The sequence below is a fragment of the Notolabrus celidotus genome, chromosome 2 (assembly GCF_009762535.1).
Source record: "Notolabrus celidotus isolate fNotCel1 chromosome 2, fNotCel1.pri, whole genome shotgun sequence".
NCBI lineage: Eukaryota > Metazoa > Chordata > Actinopteri > Labriformes > Labridae > Notolabrus > Notolabrus celidotus.
Window position 1 is genome coordinate 38,099,268 of NC_048273.1, and position 15,535 is coordinate 38,114,802.

Sequence of the window (15,535 nt, forward strand, 5' to 3'; positions counted from 1 at the left end):
CAGTGACACTGAGCAAGCTGATAGTCAGAATGCATGATGGGTAAGTACTAACCTGGACGTGGCGTTGCTTCAGCAGAGTCTCGTAGCGGTTGGAGGCCGGCCAGGGGATGTTGGCTCCTTGATTCTTGCAGTCAGCTCTCAGACGTTTGTCGAGCAGAAGACTGAAAACATTAAACACAAAGAGACAGACAGACAGTCAAGCTTTGTGTTTTTGTGGATTTAATCGTGTTGTAGCAGTATGCCCACATCTTCCCGCCCCTCTCTCTCCTCCTTTGTTAGAGTGGGAGAGAGGTAGAGGGTACAGCCTAGCCACACAAGCTTCTCACCCTGGCTCTGCCCTCCCTGTCCTCTTTCCTACATCTTGCTACAGACTCTTTTCTTGGCATTCTCTCTTTTCTGTCCTCTCTTCGTTCATGCAAATGAGGGAACAAAAGGAGGTAGGGCGTGCAGCCTAGCCCTGCAGGCTTCTTGCCCTTGCTCTGCCTCTCCTGTCCTCTTTTGAACACCTCCCTGCAGACTGTATTCCTCTGTAGGTGTGTGTGTATGGCGAGAGCTGAGAGCTCACTTGATGAAACACCGGTGAAGGGAGGGGCCTAATTGAAAACCTGGTGATGTACTGGCTCTCACTGCCTGTTTATCCCCATCTATCTTCATGCTTGGATGCTGGGGGACATAAGGGGCTGTGTGGTAGGTGAAATAACTTATCAGTAGAGCATAAATGTTGGGATGAGGTTTTATTAGGATGAGTTTCTTATTATATATTATTCTTCTTATTTGAGACTGAGTGGGTGCAAATTAAAATACAAAAAGTGGACACACAGGTTAACACATCACATCCTTTACTCATGAGACCGTATTAACAGAAGAAACAAAGTACATTCTGTATGAATGTGTTACCCACCTTCCAGCTAGAATCTTGTAATAGGCGAAGATCTGATCAGCCAGCTTGTAGACAAACTGATCAAAGCACAAGTTCACCTGAAACAGAAGAAAGATTTTGATGATTTTGTTTGTTTGTTTGTTTGTTTGAAAATCCAAGTTTCAATCTTCACAGGGATGAAAACATTTAATATAACATAACATGATGGAAGCACATTGAGAAAAAAGTCTTAGATTTTTCTGAATTAACTTGAAAATGATCCCAGAATTACAAGGACAGTGTTTTCAGAGTGAACGAGATACAGCGCCTTAGTTGCACTCCATGGGGATCCAGTATTCTCATGAATTGCCTGATTGTCTCTTGTGTGACCACATAACCTGCCTGAATGTCTTTCAGATGCATCATCTTCCATCCATGAAGCAGCCATATCTACTCGGCTGATCCTGGAGAAACACTGAAATGTCCAGCCGATCTAAACAGTCTTTACGTCTGAGAAACTGCAAAGTCCTAATAACAATACCATGTATGTCCCTTAAAGACACGAGGGTCCCCTGATCTTCCAAACTCAAATACTGGATCAAACTAAACAGTCAGCCATGTTTGCTTCCTTAAGCAGCCTCATAGATAGCTTCTGCTTGGATTCTGAGGTACCAGTATCTTGTTAAATACATATTTCTTATAGTTCCAAAAAAAGTATCTCCTTAATTCAGAAATCAGGGATTTGTTTTTCTCAAATGAATGCAACATGCTTCTACCTAACACCTGATGGTTTTACAATTCTAAAAAACATGGCTCAAACATGAACAACATGTTAATTCATGTTGCATCAAATCTAATGAGGGAACAGGATCAATGCAACATGGCGTATGAAATGTGGTTCTTGTAATAGAGATGTTTTGGTTTCCAAAGAAAATCCAGGTAAGATGTGTTTGTGACTTTTAAATTAATTCAGAGCCACGACTTGATTTCTAAAAAAATGATCTGTAAAAAAAAGTAACTTCATTTTTTTCTTTGAAGGTGATATTCTGAGATCTTCCTCTCTTTAAACACACATCAGGAAGCTCAGACTCCACATGTGTGATTACCTCTGCCTCTATTTCATCGTAGAGGAACTGCTTCTTGAACGTGGTCAGGGCGTAGTGAGCACTGTCATTGTACAAATCCAGAGGATACAGCACGTACCTGGAGGAGGACAAAGATCAAACTTCTGTTTAGAATCAAGAAGTGAAACAAAGAGATCTGACTGAATAAAAACAGAGGCCTCCATCGTGGTGACTACAAACATGACTACAAACCCTGCATGAAGTAAAACCACATCACTCCTCTAATGACTCATTTCCGTCACTTTTATTTCCTCTGAAACACTTTTGGACGGAGATCCAAACGTATTTGGCTTTCATAAAAAGATGAGTGAGTATTACATTTTTCTGGATGAATTAGACCTTTTTTCACAGTTTTTTGGTGAACGTTTGAACGACAGCACTCCTGGTTCATGCCAGCTGATGTGCTTAATGGCTTGCATTAAAACCTGCCTCATATCAACGTAATCCTGCAGCAAAGATTTAAAACACACAGTTATGGTTAATCCTAATTTTTATGCATTTTACTGGGTGCAGGATGAAAACACAAGACACGTTTAAAGACGACCTTTTAATAGAGTTGCAGCATTAATGAGCATGTGACTCTGCCAGAGGTCTGCCCCTTTCAAATTTAAGCGCTTTAGATGAATGGATGGATGGAGGCAGAGACTCAATGTGAAAAACAAATACTGTAAACCATTCAACATGTTGCAATACGGGCCGTGTAGCGAAATCAGCGTGGCCTGTATTCAAGCAATTTGTTTGCCTATCCAAATTACATATCCATCACCTGTATGGATATGTATGGAAATGAAAAGGAACACTTGAAAATTAAATTGCATTAACAGAAAGGCTCATCAATTTTTCAAATATGTGTGTATTATGTGACTCATAACTATAATTAATATTCAATAATCCTTTTTGCAATTAATTTTAATCTACAACAATGCTAATTATTTCACACAATTAAACTGAAAAAGAAAATGACATTTGCCTTTTAATTCTCAAAAAGTGCCCCGCTAAATTAGTATCAGAATTCAAATTAAAAAGATGTCACTTTTCTGCGTCGTGCACATTGCCATTTCATTTTCCAGTTGGTTTGAATTAGTGAACGATTTAGTGCTCTCCGTTTTCATTTCAATTGTGTTACAAAATGTGCACACCTGAACATGAAAGTTACACTGAAAAAGGAAGGATTGCCCTTTTCATTTTATTTTTGAGTAAAAAAATGCGTATTCATTCTAAAAATTATAAAAGCATTTCTGTGAATGAATTTTAATTTTCTAATTTTCTTTTTAATTTGAATTCTGGTTCTAATTTAGCCGGGATGGTTTTTTTTTTAATTTAAAATTAAATGTAATTTTCTTTTTCATTTTAATTGTGTGAAATAATTAGCATTGTTGAAGATTGAAATTAAATTAAATGCAAACACGGCTGTGGCTCAGTGGGTAGAGTCGGTCGTCCATCAATGGGAAGGTTGGTGGTTTGATCCCAGCTCCAGCAGTCACATGGCCAAGTGTCCTTGAGCAAAACACTGAACCCTGAATTGCTCCCTCTGTTGTTCAGAGGTATGTGAATGTGAACGAATGAGATTAGCTAACACTGATGGTCCCTCACTACATAGCAGCCTCTACCATCAGTGAGTGAATGGGTATGAATGGGTGAATGTGATAGTAGTGTAAAAGCGCTTTGAGTGGTCAGAAAGACTAGAAAAGTGCTATATAAGTACAAGTCCATTTAACAATTACCAAAAAGGATTATTGAATATTAATCACATAGTCCCATATTTGGAAAATTGATAAGCATTTTTGTTGATGCAATTTAATTTTCAATTGTTCTTTTTCATTTTAATTTTGGTACCTATATGCTTCCATACACCTGGTGCTTTAACTCTAAATCCTGCAAACTACAAGACTACGATGAAGCCTTTTGAGGTTTTCTCGATTATTAATCTTGTTTAAATAGATAAATATCTGTATCTTAAATGTGGAAGCAGTACTCGGATGTGAAATAGTGAAGTAGTAAAGTACTTACTCCATCATTGAGGCCTCCTTTGTCTCCAGGATGTGGTCTGTGAGGATCCAGGGCATGGACATCTCGATGGGGAACTGGATCCTGCGGCCCATCGTGAGCTCCAGGAAGAACTCCCTGAACCAGAGCTGGGAGAGGTCGCAACAGTGCTGCAAGGTCTCTGCAGAGAGGGGAGGACAAGGGGACATTTTTAGAGAGACTCCTTCTGAGAGCAGTCATACGGAGAATAAAGGGGGAAGAAAAGGATGTCTAGATGATTCCCTCTTAAGCTTTTCTGTTAAATGAACAGGGACAGTATTTTACAGAGCTTCTGATTCTGATTTTAAACACTAAATTGATTTAATATCTGTGTTTTATTCCTTACAGAAAGAGATTTCTTTTCTGACTCAGAGGTTGTTTTCTAGAGCTTAAAGTTAGGCTCTGCAGATTATAGAGCCTTCCTACTTGTCGCCTGCAGAGATGAGATGTCCCTGTGCTGTTATGTTTCACCCGGAGGAATATAAAGTTAAGAATTTTAGAATAGATTTTGCAATTTTTCCCTTTTTTTCCACAAAAATAAATCTAATAAACATGCTTGAGTTACATATTTCTATTTTCCACCTAAAGCAGCCCCCAAACCTGTGATACCAAAGTTTTCAAACTTTATCGGCAGGCATTACATGTTCTTTCTACTGAGTTCGTACCGATGACGTTTTTATGCACCATTGAGGAGAACCAATTGTTACTCCATATCTTTGATCCCGTCTGCTATCAGGCTTTTAAACTCAGACGGTAGTCATTTTAAATAACATTGGTATGACAAAGTAGATTATATTGTCTTTTAATCTTTGTCTTATCTTACTGTTATTTATTACATTTCATGTAGTCTAAATGAACTTATTGCTGTCCTTCACAGACCCTCTGGTCTCATGTACAGATCCGGTGCTTGACTTGCAGCATGTATATATGATGGATGGGTTGAAAATGTTAAATGTTGTATGGTAAGCTATGAATGGGATCAATAAAGTTGTGTGAATCTTTTTTATCATATAAACATTTATATTTGAATATTTTCTCACCACTGAAGTTCAGCAGGTGGGTGTAAAAGAAGGACTCGCGGTGAAACTTCTCGATGTCCACGATGGTGGGTCCTTCCAGACTGCTGCGCAGAGTCTTCTTGGAGCCGCTTTTGTCAGCGATGAGAGACTCCAGCATTGTCCTGACCATGTAGAGCTGCAGGTAAACAGAGTGTAACACAGGGGAGGTCATAGGAGGTGATTAGTTTTAACAAGAAAAGGAGAAATAAAAATGGTAAAAGCATGCTGGTTTTATGAGTTAGACTCCCTCATATAACGGTATTAAAATCTCATTAGAGGTGGATTCAGCTCTTCTCTCTGTGCTGCCTCCTGTTCGAGTGTTATCACTGAAAAGAAGAATCATCTGAGACGCTCATTGTCATCTCTTTAAGATCCTTCTCCTCCTTATTATCACTCCGAGTTTTTCGTTGATCTCAGTTTGCCACATTTCCTCAGCTGTTCATTCTCTAATCAAAACACTGGAGTTGTAATCTGTTAATTCAGAGGATGAACACGAAAGGTGATAGTTCAGCAGAGCTCTGCAGTCCTGCACCTGGAGAACAGATTAATTCTTGGAACCAACTCTAAGCTGATAAATCTGTTTGCACAACATAAGGGACAGTAATATGTGTGATACGCGGCCCACCTGCAGGAGAGATAACTATTCACAACTCGTATTAATGATCTCAGCTGAGCAGTAACGCTGCAGGAGTAGATCTGATGTTCATTAAGAGCAGCATTCAGGGTCAGGTGGGTAATGAGGCAGAGCAGCTCCGTCTGAGACACTGAGCTCATATCATCCTCTGGATTACAGGTAGAATATGATTCAACGTACACATGGAGGACAGCAGACCTGAGCTCTGACCCGAGTCGGTAACAGAGACGCGTTGAGCTTCATAAGCCTGATTAATGTGGACTCACAGCAGCCGGGGTCAGAGAGTGTGAGACGTGAGAGGTGTGGGAAGAGACTCAGGCTGCAACTACTGACTAAACACTTAATATGTCTGGTGCATTTCTTCATTACTATCAATGAATATGTCAGTCTATTAAATATTTTCCAAAGACAGGTGACTGAATGAAACACCCTGTTGTGTCCACAGTGTAAAGATATTCAGTTTACCGTCAATGCCGAGTAAAGAAGCAGAGAAATAATCCTGAAAAGGCTGGAATCCCAGTAATCAGAGTTTTTTTTAACCCCTTTTCAGAGTAGAAATACAGTTGAAATGTGTTTCAAGGGTGAATGTAAAGGTGTGGTTGTGAGACCTGTGTGCTGGAGGGTCCGACTGCACGGCGAGGAACCTTGATATCAAATCCCCCCTTTGGGTCTTTCTCTCCACGGAGCGCAGGGTCGTTGTGCGGCTCCCGGCCGGCCTCCCAGTCACACACCGTCTTCCTGATGGCCTGCAGGACGCTGCAGGACGAGCAAAGTTTAAATTTAGAACAAGTTTTCTCTTCAACCAGTGACGAGAGGGTTTGTGTGAGGTTACACGAGCTTCCAATAATGATACAGCATTTCTAAAAGATTTCTAAGGGAGCACATGCACCAGACTTTGAGGCTTTCTGGTACATCTGCAGGAACGCTGGTTTACTCTTACATCAGTTTCTAGACCTCCAGTGAAAACAGAAGTGTGCATGATTATGAAAAATGTAATTTTGCTCAGAGTGTGTGAATTCATGGCTAACATCTTTCAAGGGTCAAAAGTGTTTTATTATTTAACTCTAAGCTTCTAAACACAAACCTGTGTTCACCACTTTGTTGCTTATTTCAAAATGTTTCAGATTATACAGATATGTGACTGACACTGCAAAAATATTAAGCATAACCACTTTTAACAGGTTCCAGAGCCTGAATATCTGAGAGAATAATCCAGATATGAGCTTAATATGTCTGAAATACATGTTTGTTTTGTGCAAAATAAGCTGCAGAGTTGGCCTCAGTCTGAGGCCTGAAGTCAAACAAGGTCGATCAGAAAGTAAAAGCAGTCTTTGCAGGTTAAGGGGGCTGGATAAAGAATATATGCATGATTGTTTCTGTCTTTTCTTTTATCATCTTTAGTCTCCTTCAAAACAAACTCTTTGAAAATATGAAGATTCATGGCGGTCTGTTGTATTTTGTGAGGAACATTGTGACCTACATGTGTGTTGTTTCATGAGATAAATGAGTGTTTGTGGATGAGATGGTTCATTGAACCCGTACCTCTGGACCACATTCTTCTTCTTCTTGATGGCCTGCCTCAGCGGGTCTCGCAGAGTGATCTGAGAGAAGTCCTGCAGAGCCGAGTAGATGGTGTGACGGATGGCGTGATTGAACACGCTCTCCATGCGTCCCATCAGCACCTGCAGTCCCTTTATCATCGCCATTACCTGAAAAACACAATATTCGATATATGAAAGACTGCTGGGAGACAAAGGAAGAAAACATACGTGATGATAAGAATAAGAATAAATAGAATAATAATAAATAGAAGAAGAAGAAGAATAAAACAGAACAAAGACAGAGGTGGGGTGGGAGTAGAGGTTATGTGTTGTGTGCTTTTTGAACAGGTATGTCTTGAGGTGGTTTTTAAATGAGTGAAGTGAGTCAGAGTTGTGGATGTGTGGAGGGAGAGAGTTCCAGAGAGTTGGGGCAGCGATGGCAAAGGCTCTTTGAATGAATGATAACTGACCTCCACCAGAGCAAACTTCTCCTCACTGGTGTAGTTGTATCTGGTGGCTCTCTCGTACTCCTCGGCGTTGTCGGGACACTCTTTGTTGGAGTATTTGTCTGTTGGATGAACCAGTTTCCAGGAATACTGCAGAGGAAAGGTGAAGAGTTTTCAGCAAAACTTCAACAACAAATAAAAACCCTCTCAAATATAGCTCAAGAGATTTGATTAGTATCAAGTGTGCCGTCCTGTATTAATCATGCATCCTTACCACTTCCATGACGTGAGCGCTCCACTGGGAGAGCAGCTGCATGCCCTGCAGAGCCAGATCAAACAGCTTCCTGTACTCAGAATCAGTCTTTTGAGCCTCCTGGCGTCCTGACCCCGTCACCACCTACGATGACAGAAAAGAGCAAAGAACACTGAAAGTCTAGCTCATAAAATTCATACTGAATCAAACTTTATGTCCACACCTGGGTTTCTGATCTGTGAGTAATACAGTTGATCTGTCTTTTGAATCGCTTCTGAACTGTGACCACTGAAAATACACTCAGGCAAAACACCTGCTAAATAATGAGCCCTTTTCACACATACACTCCACTCCTGAAGATTTCCTGACTGTATCTCAGTAGGTAAACAATCCATGTTCGAAACAGACAGAGGGTTAAAGGGTTCAAAGACATTTACTGAATCTCTTAGTGCGTTTTATTTGCAACTTCTATAAAACTGTGTGAGAGCGATTTTTTAACACAGACCAAAATAAATCACTGCTACTTCTGCTGCGACTCAAGTCCTGGTCGATGAGCAGCTTTTCCTCTGTCTTGTGTTTCCCATACTAACCTCACTGTTGCTGTATCGAGCCAGCTCTGAGATGAAGCGCATGTGATCCTCACGGATCTGAATCATCTGCTCACAGATGTTGTACTGCGGGCTGCTTGAGATAGACGTGCAGGTCCACCTGAAGGGAGAAAGATGGAAATTGAGAAATATGGAGTAAGGTTTAGGTCTGACATAATTTATTCTTTCTTTTCACATCCTGATCACCCTGAACATGTTTCCCTCTCACCTGGATTTGTTCTCTTCAAAGTGAGCGCTGGTCTTGATGTATCGGGATAACTCGATCTGCATGTCACCGAACAGAGGGACCACCTGGAGTTGCTGTGAACATCAAGAACACACATTTGCATTTGTATTGCTTTGTTGAACATCTGGCCCCACACCGACTCGTACCTCCTCTGAGAATGAATCAAGAAGGAGCAAAGGATGCAAGGTGACAAAAACCTGGTTGACAAATTCAACTACTGATTCATTTCAAACATCCAGATTAATTTACTGAAAAACATATTTTTTAAATTCCCCAACTGTAATATTAACAGACAGCTTAATGCAAATACACCATAAATCATAGAACACTGAATAAACAATAAAATATAATGTTAGAATATAAAAACAAAAATTAAAGTATGATAATAAATAACTTAAGTTGCAGAATATTTTACATCTGTTCTTAAAGCCTTTGAGGAATTCTCAGTATCTGTTGATTTTGGCGCCCCCTGTGGACGGAGCAGTACCAAGGGGTCCCACTCTTCTCCAGAGATCATTTTCCAGGACATGTCAAGGACATTTTCAGTGATGATCAAGCTGGTATGACAGTCTAAATTTAGTTCCTAATTTAGTTCCTAAATAGTCTAATATGTTCCTCTCAGTGGAAGTCTACATTGAAGGACGTGTAGTCTATGGCTATCCATGAAATCATCTCTTACATGCTTAAAAATGATGGCAAATTGATTATAGAATAATGCAAACACAGATGAAAAGCACTTTATTAGTGCAACTAATTAACAATGATGGCCAACTCTCATCTCAGCTTTCTCTTTTCTCAAAAAATATATAATTAGCTAAGTAAAAAACAAAAGAGCCAGCAAAGGACTCTGGAAGCTGCCTTACTGAAAAAATAAATAATAATAATAATCAGAGGATCAGTGCATAAATTGACCTAAATAGAACTGAATGACAAAAATGGCCACAAATGTTGAATGGGGATGTGTTTTTTTAACCTCGTTAGATCGCACGCAGTCATGTTGGAATAATTTTCAAGGACAATCTGTGATTTTCCAGGACATTTTACTTTTTCTCCCAGTTTTCCAGGTGTTTTCCAGTACTGGAAAACTGGTCAACTGTTTTCCAGGTTTTCCAGGACGCGTGGGAACCCTGAGTACCTCTCGTCTCATTTGTAAGTTGTATTTTCTTGCAAACAAACGTCACCCTGCATTACTTTAACACTCAAATGTATCACTCATTGGAAGTCTTGGCCACAGAAAATGAAAAACAGGCTGTTTTGGTCGCATGAAGGTGATCAGCTTGACTGACACTCACCCCTGTCAGCAGATTTAGACATCACAATTGCCTACATTAGAACTCAATCCTGTTGCTGATGGTTTCTTTGTTTTTAAAGGTCATAAAGAGTCATCACGGTTCATTTTAGTCTGGTTTTACAGCTCCTGTTTTCTCATAAAACAAACAACAACATAAAAACCCTGCACCTCAATAAAGCTGGTTGCAGATTTTGAGTTTTTTCTTTTTTCCATTTCTTTATTTTGATCCTTTGAGGCTTTGAATCCCTTCTATAGCACGACACCTATATTCAAAGAAGAACATTTTCTGTTGTTCTCAATGAAGATTATCACATGGTGTTTTTTATTTTTTTATTTCTCAATTTGTTTTTGATATTATAATTACAATTATTGTTCATATTATTTATTTACTTATTTATTTATTTTTTAATTTTATTGTTATTCGGATTGCTTTTTTACCTTTTCCATTTAGTTACTTTTTAAATATTAACCTATTCATCTTATTGAAGTTTCACTATTTATTGTGTTTCTTACAAAAAACATCACTTGCTTTAATTGTTTACATTTATCTTTTGTATGTAATGTGTAAAAAGAACCTTGAAGAACTTGTCGATCTTGGTCAGGTTGATCCTCTTCTTGGCGTCCAGCTTGTAGATGTTGCTGCTGTTTCCATCCATGAGGTACAGGCCGAACCCCATCACCTGGGAGGAGGAAAGGTGATTCTCATGTTTAACAGTATTTCAATTATAACGTTTTTATGAAGCATGTTTTTAAAATACCATTACAAAGTCACATAAAACAACAGAATCACATGTTCCCTCAGAGATAACAGCAGGTTTAAAACAGGTTAAATTCTTACATTAGATCTGGATGAAGGATGCTAAAAGTGATTTACAGAGAAGCCTTTTGATAAAAGTTTGTCTTAAAGCAGAGATTAAAAACTAAAACTGCTTTTGTAACCTGGTTTTCTCCAACAGGTTGTTCAACAGGTGCTCTCACAGAGGAGGCACACTGCCCTCTCTCTTAATCCAGGTCAGTGGAGCAACTAAAAGAGCCTTAAAATCAGTTCTCAACTAACAGGAGTGATGTAATCTCTGTGTTTGGTTCTGGTCTTTCTGCCGCAGCATGGTCGAGCTGGTTTAGTAGATTTAGGGTTCACGCGTGTCAGTGGATCTACATTAAAGTGTTGAGAATGAGCTTCACGTACCTTCAGGAGCATGTGCTTCTCAGTGGGTGTGAGGTACATTTTGTTGTCGTAGTATTCCACACACAGATTGACGATGTCTGCCAGCAGCTCCTCGTAGCCGTTAATCACCTCCAACTGCTGCTGCAGAGACTGGAAGACGGAGAGGAAGAAGAAGAGATGATAGAGGCAAGAAAACAGATGCATAGAGACACTTCATTTAAAGGTGACATATCCCGCTTTTTTCATCAATATATATTGGTCTAAGAGGTCCCCAAAACATGTCTTTAAAGTTTATGCTCAAAAAAACACTTTGAAATCAGATTTTGGTCTGCCTGAAAAGCCCTCTTCTTCAGCCCTCCTCAGAACACTCTGTTTTCTCTCTGACCACGCCCCCTCAGGAAGTGGATGTGGCCTCGGCTCTCCAGCACGTTGATCTAATGTTTACATGTTGGCTGAATATACACGGCTGCTCACAGATAGCGTTGCTTCAACCCTCTGAATCTGATCCAGAATCTGATCCTGACGGAGAGGCGCCTGCAGCAGGACCTTTCTGAACCATTGGTCACAGATTTAGTGTTTCTTGTTGTTTTATTTATCAGTATGTTGACGTGTGTCTTGGTACACAGCTACGAACATGTAGCTATGTGGCTATGCTAACCAGCGCTAGCACTTATCCATGATAAATAAAAATCATCCATTAGATCTTCAAATCTGCAGACGTGGGGAGTAAAACCGACCTCTACCAGAAAGGCAGCGGGGCCTTTCTGATGGATTGGTCACAGATTCTGTTTCTTGTTGTTTTATTTGTCAGTATGTAGACGTGTGTCTTGGTACCAAGCGGCAAACTCCGGTCTCAAACGATGAAGCCAATGCGGAAGTGTTATAAACTGCAATACATCGAAAATCCGCTTGAGGCTGGCTGCAGAAACACCGGAAACCACATAGATATGAATGGGAAAAAGACGATCTTTACAGCATTAATAAACATGTTTACAGCCTGGTTCAAAAAACGGCTTGGCCCTAAGAAGCTAATCTCTCTAATGGCACACACTGTACAGGGGGTGAATTTTTTTCTAACGAGACGGTTAAGAAGATATTAAGATTATGAGTTTTGCCCAAATAAGGACATGACTGACGTGACTCCCGGTCGGGAACACACAGCCATTGGCTATGAGACTCACACGACGTCACACTCTGCCTAGTTGAGTTCCGCATTACCAATATGGCTGCCGCCGTCGATTTGCTTCAAAACAGCTCTCAGGAACAGATGGGTGATGTCACGGATACTACGTCCATATTTTATACAGTCTATGCATGGTACACAGCTACAGCTACAGCTACAGCTACAGCTACAGCTACAGCTACAGCTACAGCTACAGCTACAGCTACAGCTACAGTAGCTATGTAGCTATGCTAACTAGCGCTAGCACTTTTCCATGATAAATAAAAATGATCCACTAGATCTTCAAATCTGCAGACGTGGGGAGTAAAACCGACCTTTGTGTTTATTAAGACAGCCTACAACTAGCATGCCTCCCTCCTAAGCTCCTTGTTAGCACACATTTGTGCAGGTAATGAAAAACAGAGGAGGGATTTAGTATTATTTTATACAGTCTATGGGCTGAACAAGCTCCGAAGCTCTGACTCCGTGACAGACCGGATATTGTTGTTACGTAACAAAAACACTGAAGTCTGAAACGGCTCGTTTCACACACATTTACAGAAAGGTGGAGAAATCAGAACAGGGGCAGAATGGATTTTTTTCATTCTCGGGGGGTTTGTAGACATGCCAGGGAAACATATTTCAGGTAGAGAACCATTAAAAAGTCAATTTTGCATGATATGTCACCTTTAAATGTTCTTGGAAAGGACTGATAATGCAAACTTTTAAACACACTGCTGAGAGTAATCATAAATCATTGGAGAGTTAAAGTCAGCATTAAAACCAACCTGGGTGATTTTGTTGTGGTTTGCCAGGAACATGGAGAGATTCTGAGACTCCTGGATTGACGCAGGTTCAGACATCTTTCTGAGGAACTGGGCAGCTCTGAGAGGGGACAAACATTTTTTATTAACTTCAACACTTAAACCAGGCAGATATTAAGCTTCTTCTTTCTCAGTGTGACACAAAGCTCAACAAAAAGACACGGAAACTCTTGGTGGCTACAGAGCGTGCAAAAGAATAATTTAGTTTTTAAAGCTTATGCAAATATAGGCCTAAAAACAGAGCAGAAACTGTTATACTTGGTAGTTCAACATGACATCTATACAGCTGAATGAGTTCAGAATAACATAAAAAGCTACATTTCCAAGACTCAGAATAAAAAAAAGCATAAGACAAAGGACAAACTATTGTGTCTGTCGATGCATCTCAGTTTACTCGCATTTCTTGTTATTTTGGGGGAGAAGCTTGCAAACTGTGATTGTGACTGTTACTTATACTTGAAGATAAATCTACAAGAGACATCCTTAGAATAAAAAGTGAGGGTTTTATATACATATTTCAATATTTTCAAAGGAATACAAGTCATTTGTTTTTATAATATTACTTTTTTCACTTCTGCAACAGCAACCAAACTTCCCTACAGATTCTCAAATGACTTCTTCTAACTGTTCTCACATAAACTTTCATGTCCTTTGACTGGAACATAAGCACAACTAAGTGTGACAAGAAAGTATGAACATTAAGATGGACTACGCATGTCCAAAAAGACAGTTCTAGTCTAGACAAATATGTCATTGAATGATCCTGCAACAAAACATTGTCCAGTGAAAACAGGCTTACAAAGCATCATAGAAAAAGAGTAGGACCAAATACTCAATGCAAAGGAACACATGAATGATGCAGTCAGTATGCAGTCATATCTAACATAGCTGAAATATCTTATACATGTGTTATTCTGTCTAGTTTTTCTAATTTCCCTTGAAAACAAAATGAACTCAGCTTGCAGGATCATGCAAAAAAAAAACAGCAATAAGGGAGTCCAAACACTGACACTCCCTTCTTTCTTTTTGAAGAACAGACACAAAAAGAACTCAAAGGAGTGCAGAGAGAGGACAGCTGTTTCAGTTTTGCTTCAGTGGGGTCGCAGCGTCAGGTAAAAGTCCTGACAGAGAATGATCTCCAGAGATGCACAGGGACGCTGCCCTCTAGTGTCTGATGTGTGAATCAGGATGTGTGAATGTAAGCAGCACTGCTCTCACTGCTCCTCAGTACCGTTTGTAGGCGGAGTGGTCGTTCTTGACGCTGCACTTCATGTTCTTCAGCTCGTCCAGCACAGCGAACATGTTGATGAACTTCCCGAGGGTCAGCAGGTACGCCTCAGAGACAAAGTCCTTCCTGCGCTCCGTGTGACAGAGACGACGGACTTCCCCGCAGAAACGGTCGATGGCCGTACGCTGGAGGAGAGACACGAGAGAGACACTGATAAACAACCAGGGCTGACTCAAGGAGAGTCCCTGCTCATTGTAGAGTCCAACTTACCTGGAAGTACATGAAATTCATCAGCTTTGTGACTTCTGGCTCGAGGACCTCCACCGTCTTCTCGTAGATCTCCACCCTGTTGGGCTGTTCGTTGCATTTCACCTACGAGACAGAGAGAACTGTGAGCAGGAAAAGGTTTGACATTCAAATGCACTAAGTTTCCTACAAGTCGATTAGTACAGTAAAGAAAAAGGCAGCTCTCATCACCTGTGGGATCGCACGTGAGCAGCTCCTCCAGGTGTACAGCATGACGGCATACTCCTGCCCCTCCTCCAACATCTCATTCTGGTTCACCAAACAAAACAATCACATCCAAAACCAACGATCAGTGAAAAATAACACATTCCAGACTGACTCATCAACAATAATTAAAGCTGCAAAGATGGCTGCGATGACGAACACAGTGTATTCAGGCCGGCCCTGCCTCCATACAAAGAGCTGTTTGATGTAACCTGACTAATTATCCCTCACTAATCAGACACAAAGCTCTGAGAGGAGACGTTGTTCTCCTGTTATCTGCTCCTGGGTCTGGTAAAAATACCAAACACTCTGACAGGCCGGTCCTTGAACCAGATCCTGCCACCAACAAGCATCTGACCCCGTTCTGCTGGACCTGTTTTCAGACCATTAGAGGAGAGAGTGAGCTGAATACAGAGGCTGTGACCCCGCTGAGGCCGTACCATGCTGGAGTGGACAGTGGCTTGCTCGATGTATCTGGCGATGCCAGTGACGAAGGCATTTCGGTCCTCGAAGTTGGTGTTGAAGTTGGGCTGTGGAAGAGAAGACATTTTATATCAATCTGAATCACACACATTCAAATG

The 15,535-nt window shown here is 40.5% G+C and overlaps 1 protein-coding gene across 1 annotated transcript in view; it reads right to left on the reverse strand.

The window, feature by feature from the left end:
- The window catches only part of cyfip1 (cytoplasmic FMR1 interacting protein 1), a 49,879-nt gene that overhangs the window by 14,425 nt on the left and 19,919 nt on the right, over positions 1 to 15,535 (reverse strand). The window contains exons 3-20 of the mRNA XM_034699857.1: positions 15,395 to 15,484; positions 14,922 to 14,999; positions 14,715 to 14,816; positions 14,448 to 14,629; positions 13,181 to 13,277; positions 11,252 to 11,380; positions 10,641 to 10,745; positions 8,757 to 8,848; positions 8,531 to 8,648; positions 7,962 to 8,084; positions 7,712 to 7,837; positions 7,243 to 7,409; positions 6,309 to 6,456; positions 5,049 to 5,202; positions 3,994 to 4,150; positions 1,966 to 2,062; positions 902 to 978; positions 53 to 161 (exon numbers count right to left, since the gene is read on the reverse strand). Coding sequence (XP_034555748.1) covers positions 53 to 161; positions 902 to 978; positions 1,966 to 2,062; positions 3,994 to 4,150; positions 5,049 to 5,202; positions 6,309 to 6,456; positions 7,243 to 7,409; positions 7,712 to 7,837; positions 7,962 to 8,084; positions 8,531 to 8,648; positions 8,757 to 8,848; positions 10,641 to 10,745; positions 11,252 to 11,380; positions 13,181 to 13,277; positions 14,448 to 14,629; positions 14,715 to 14,816; positions 14,922 to 14,999; positions 15,395 to 15,484 — 2,151 coding nt within the window. The remainder of the gene's footprint in view (positions 1 to 52; positions 162 to 901; positions 979 to 1,965; positions 2,063 to 3,993; positions 4,151 to 5,048; positions 5,203 to 6,308; positions 6,457 to 7,242; positions 7,410 to 7,711; positions 7,838 to 7,961; positions 8,085 to 8,530; positions 8,649 to 8,756; positions 8,849 to 10,640; positions 10,746 to 11,251; positions 11,381 to 13,180; positions 13,278 to 14,447; positions 14,630 to 14,714; positions 14,817 to 14,921; positions 15,000 to 15,394; positions 15,485 to 15,535) is intronic.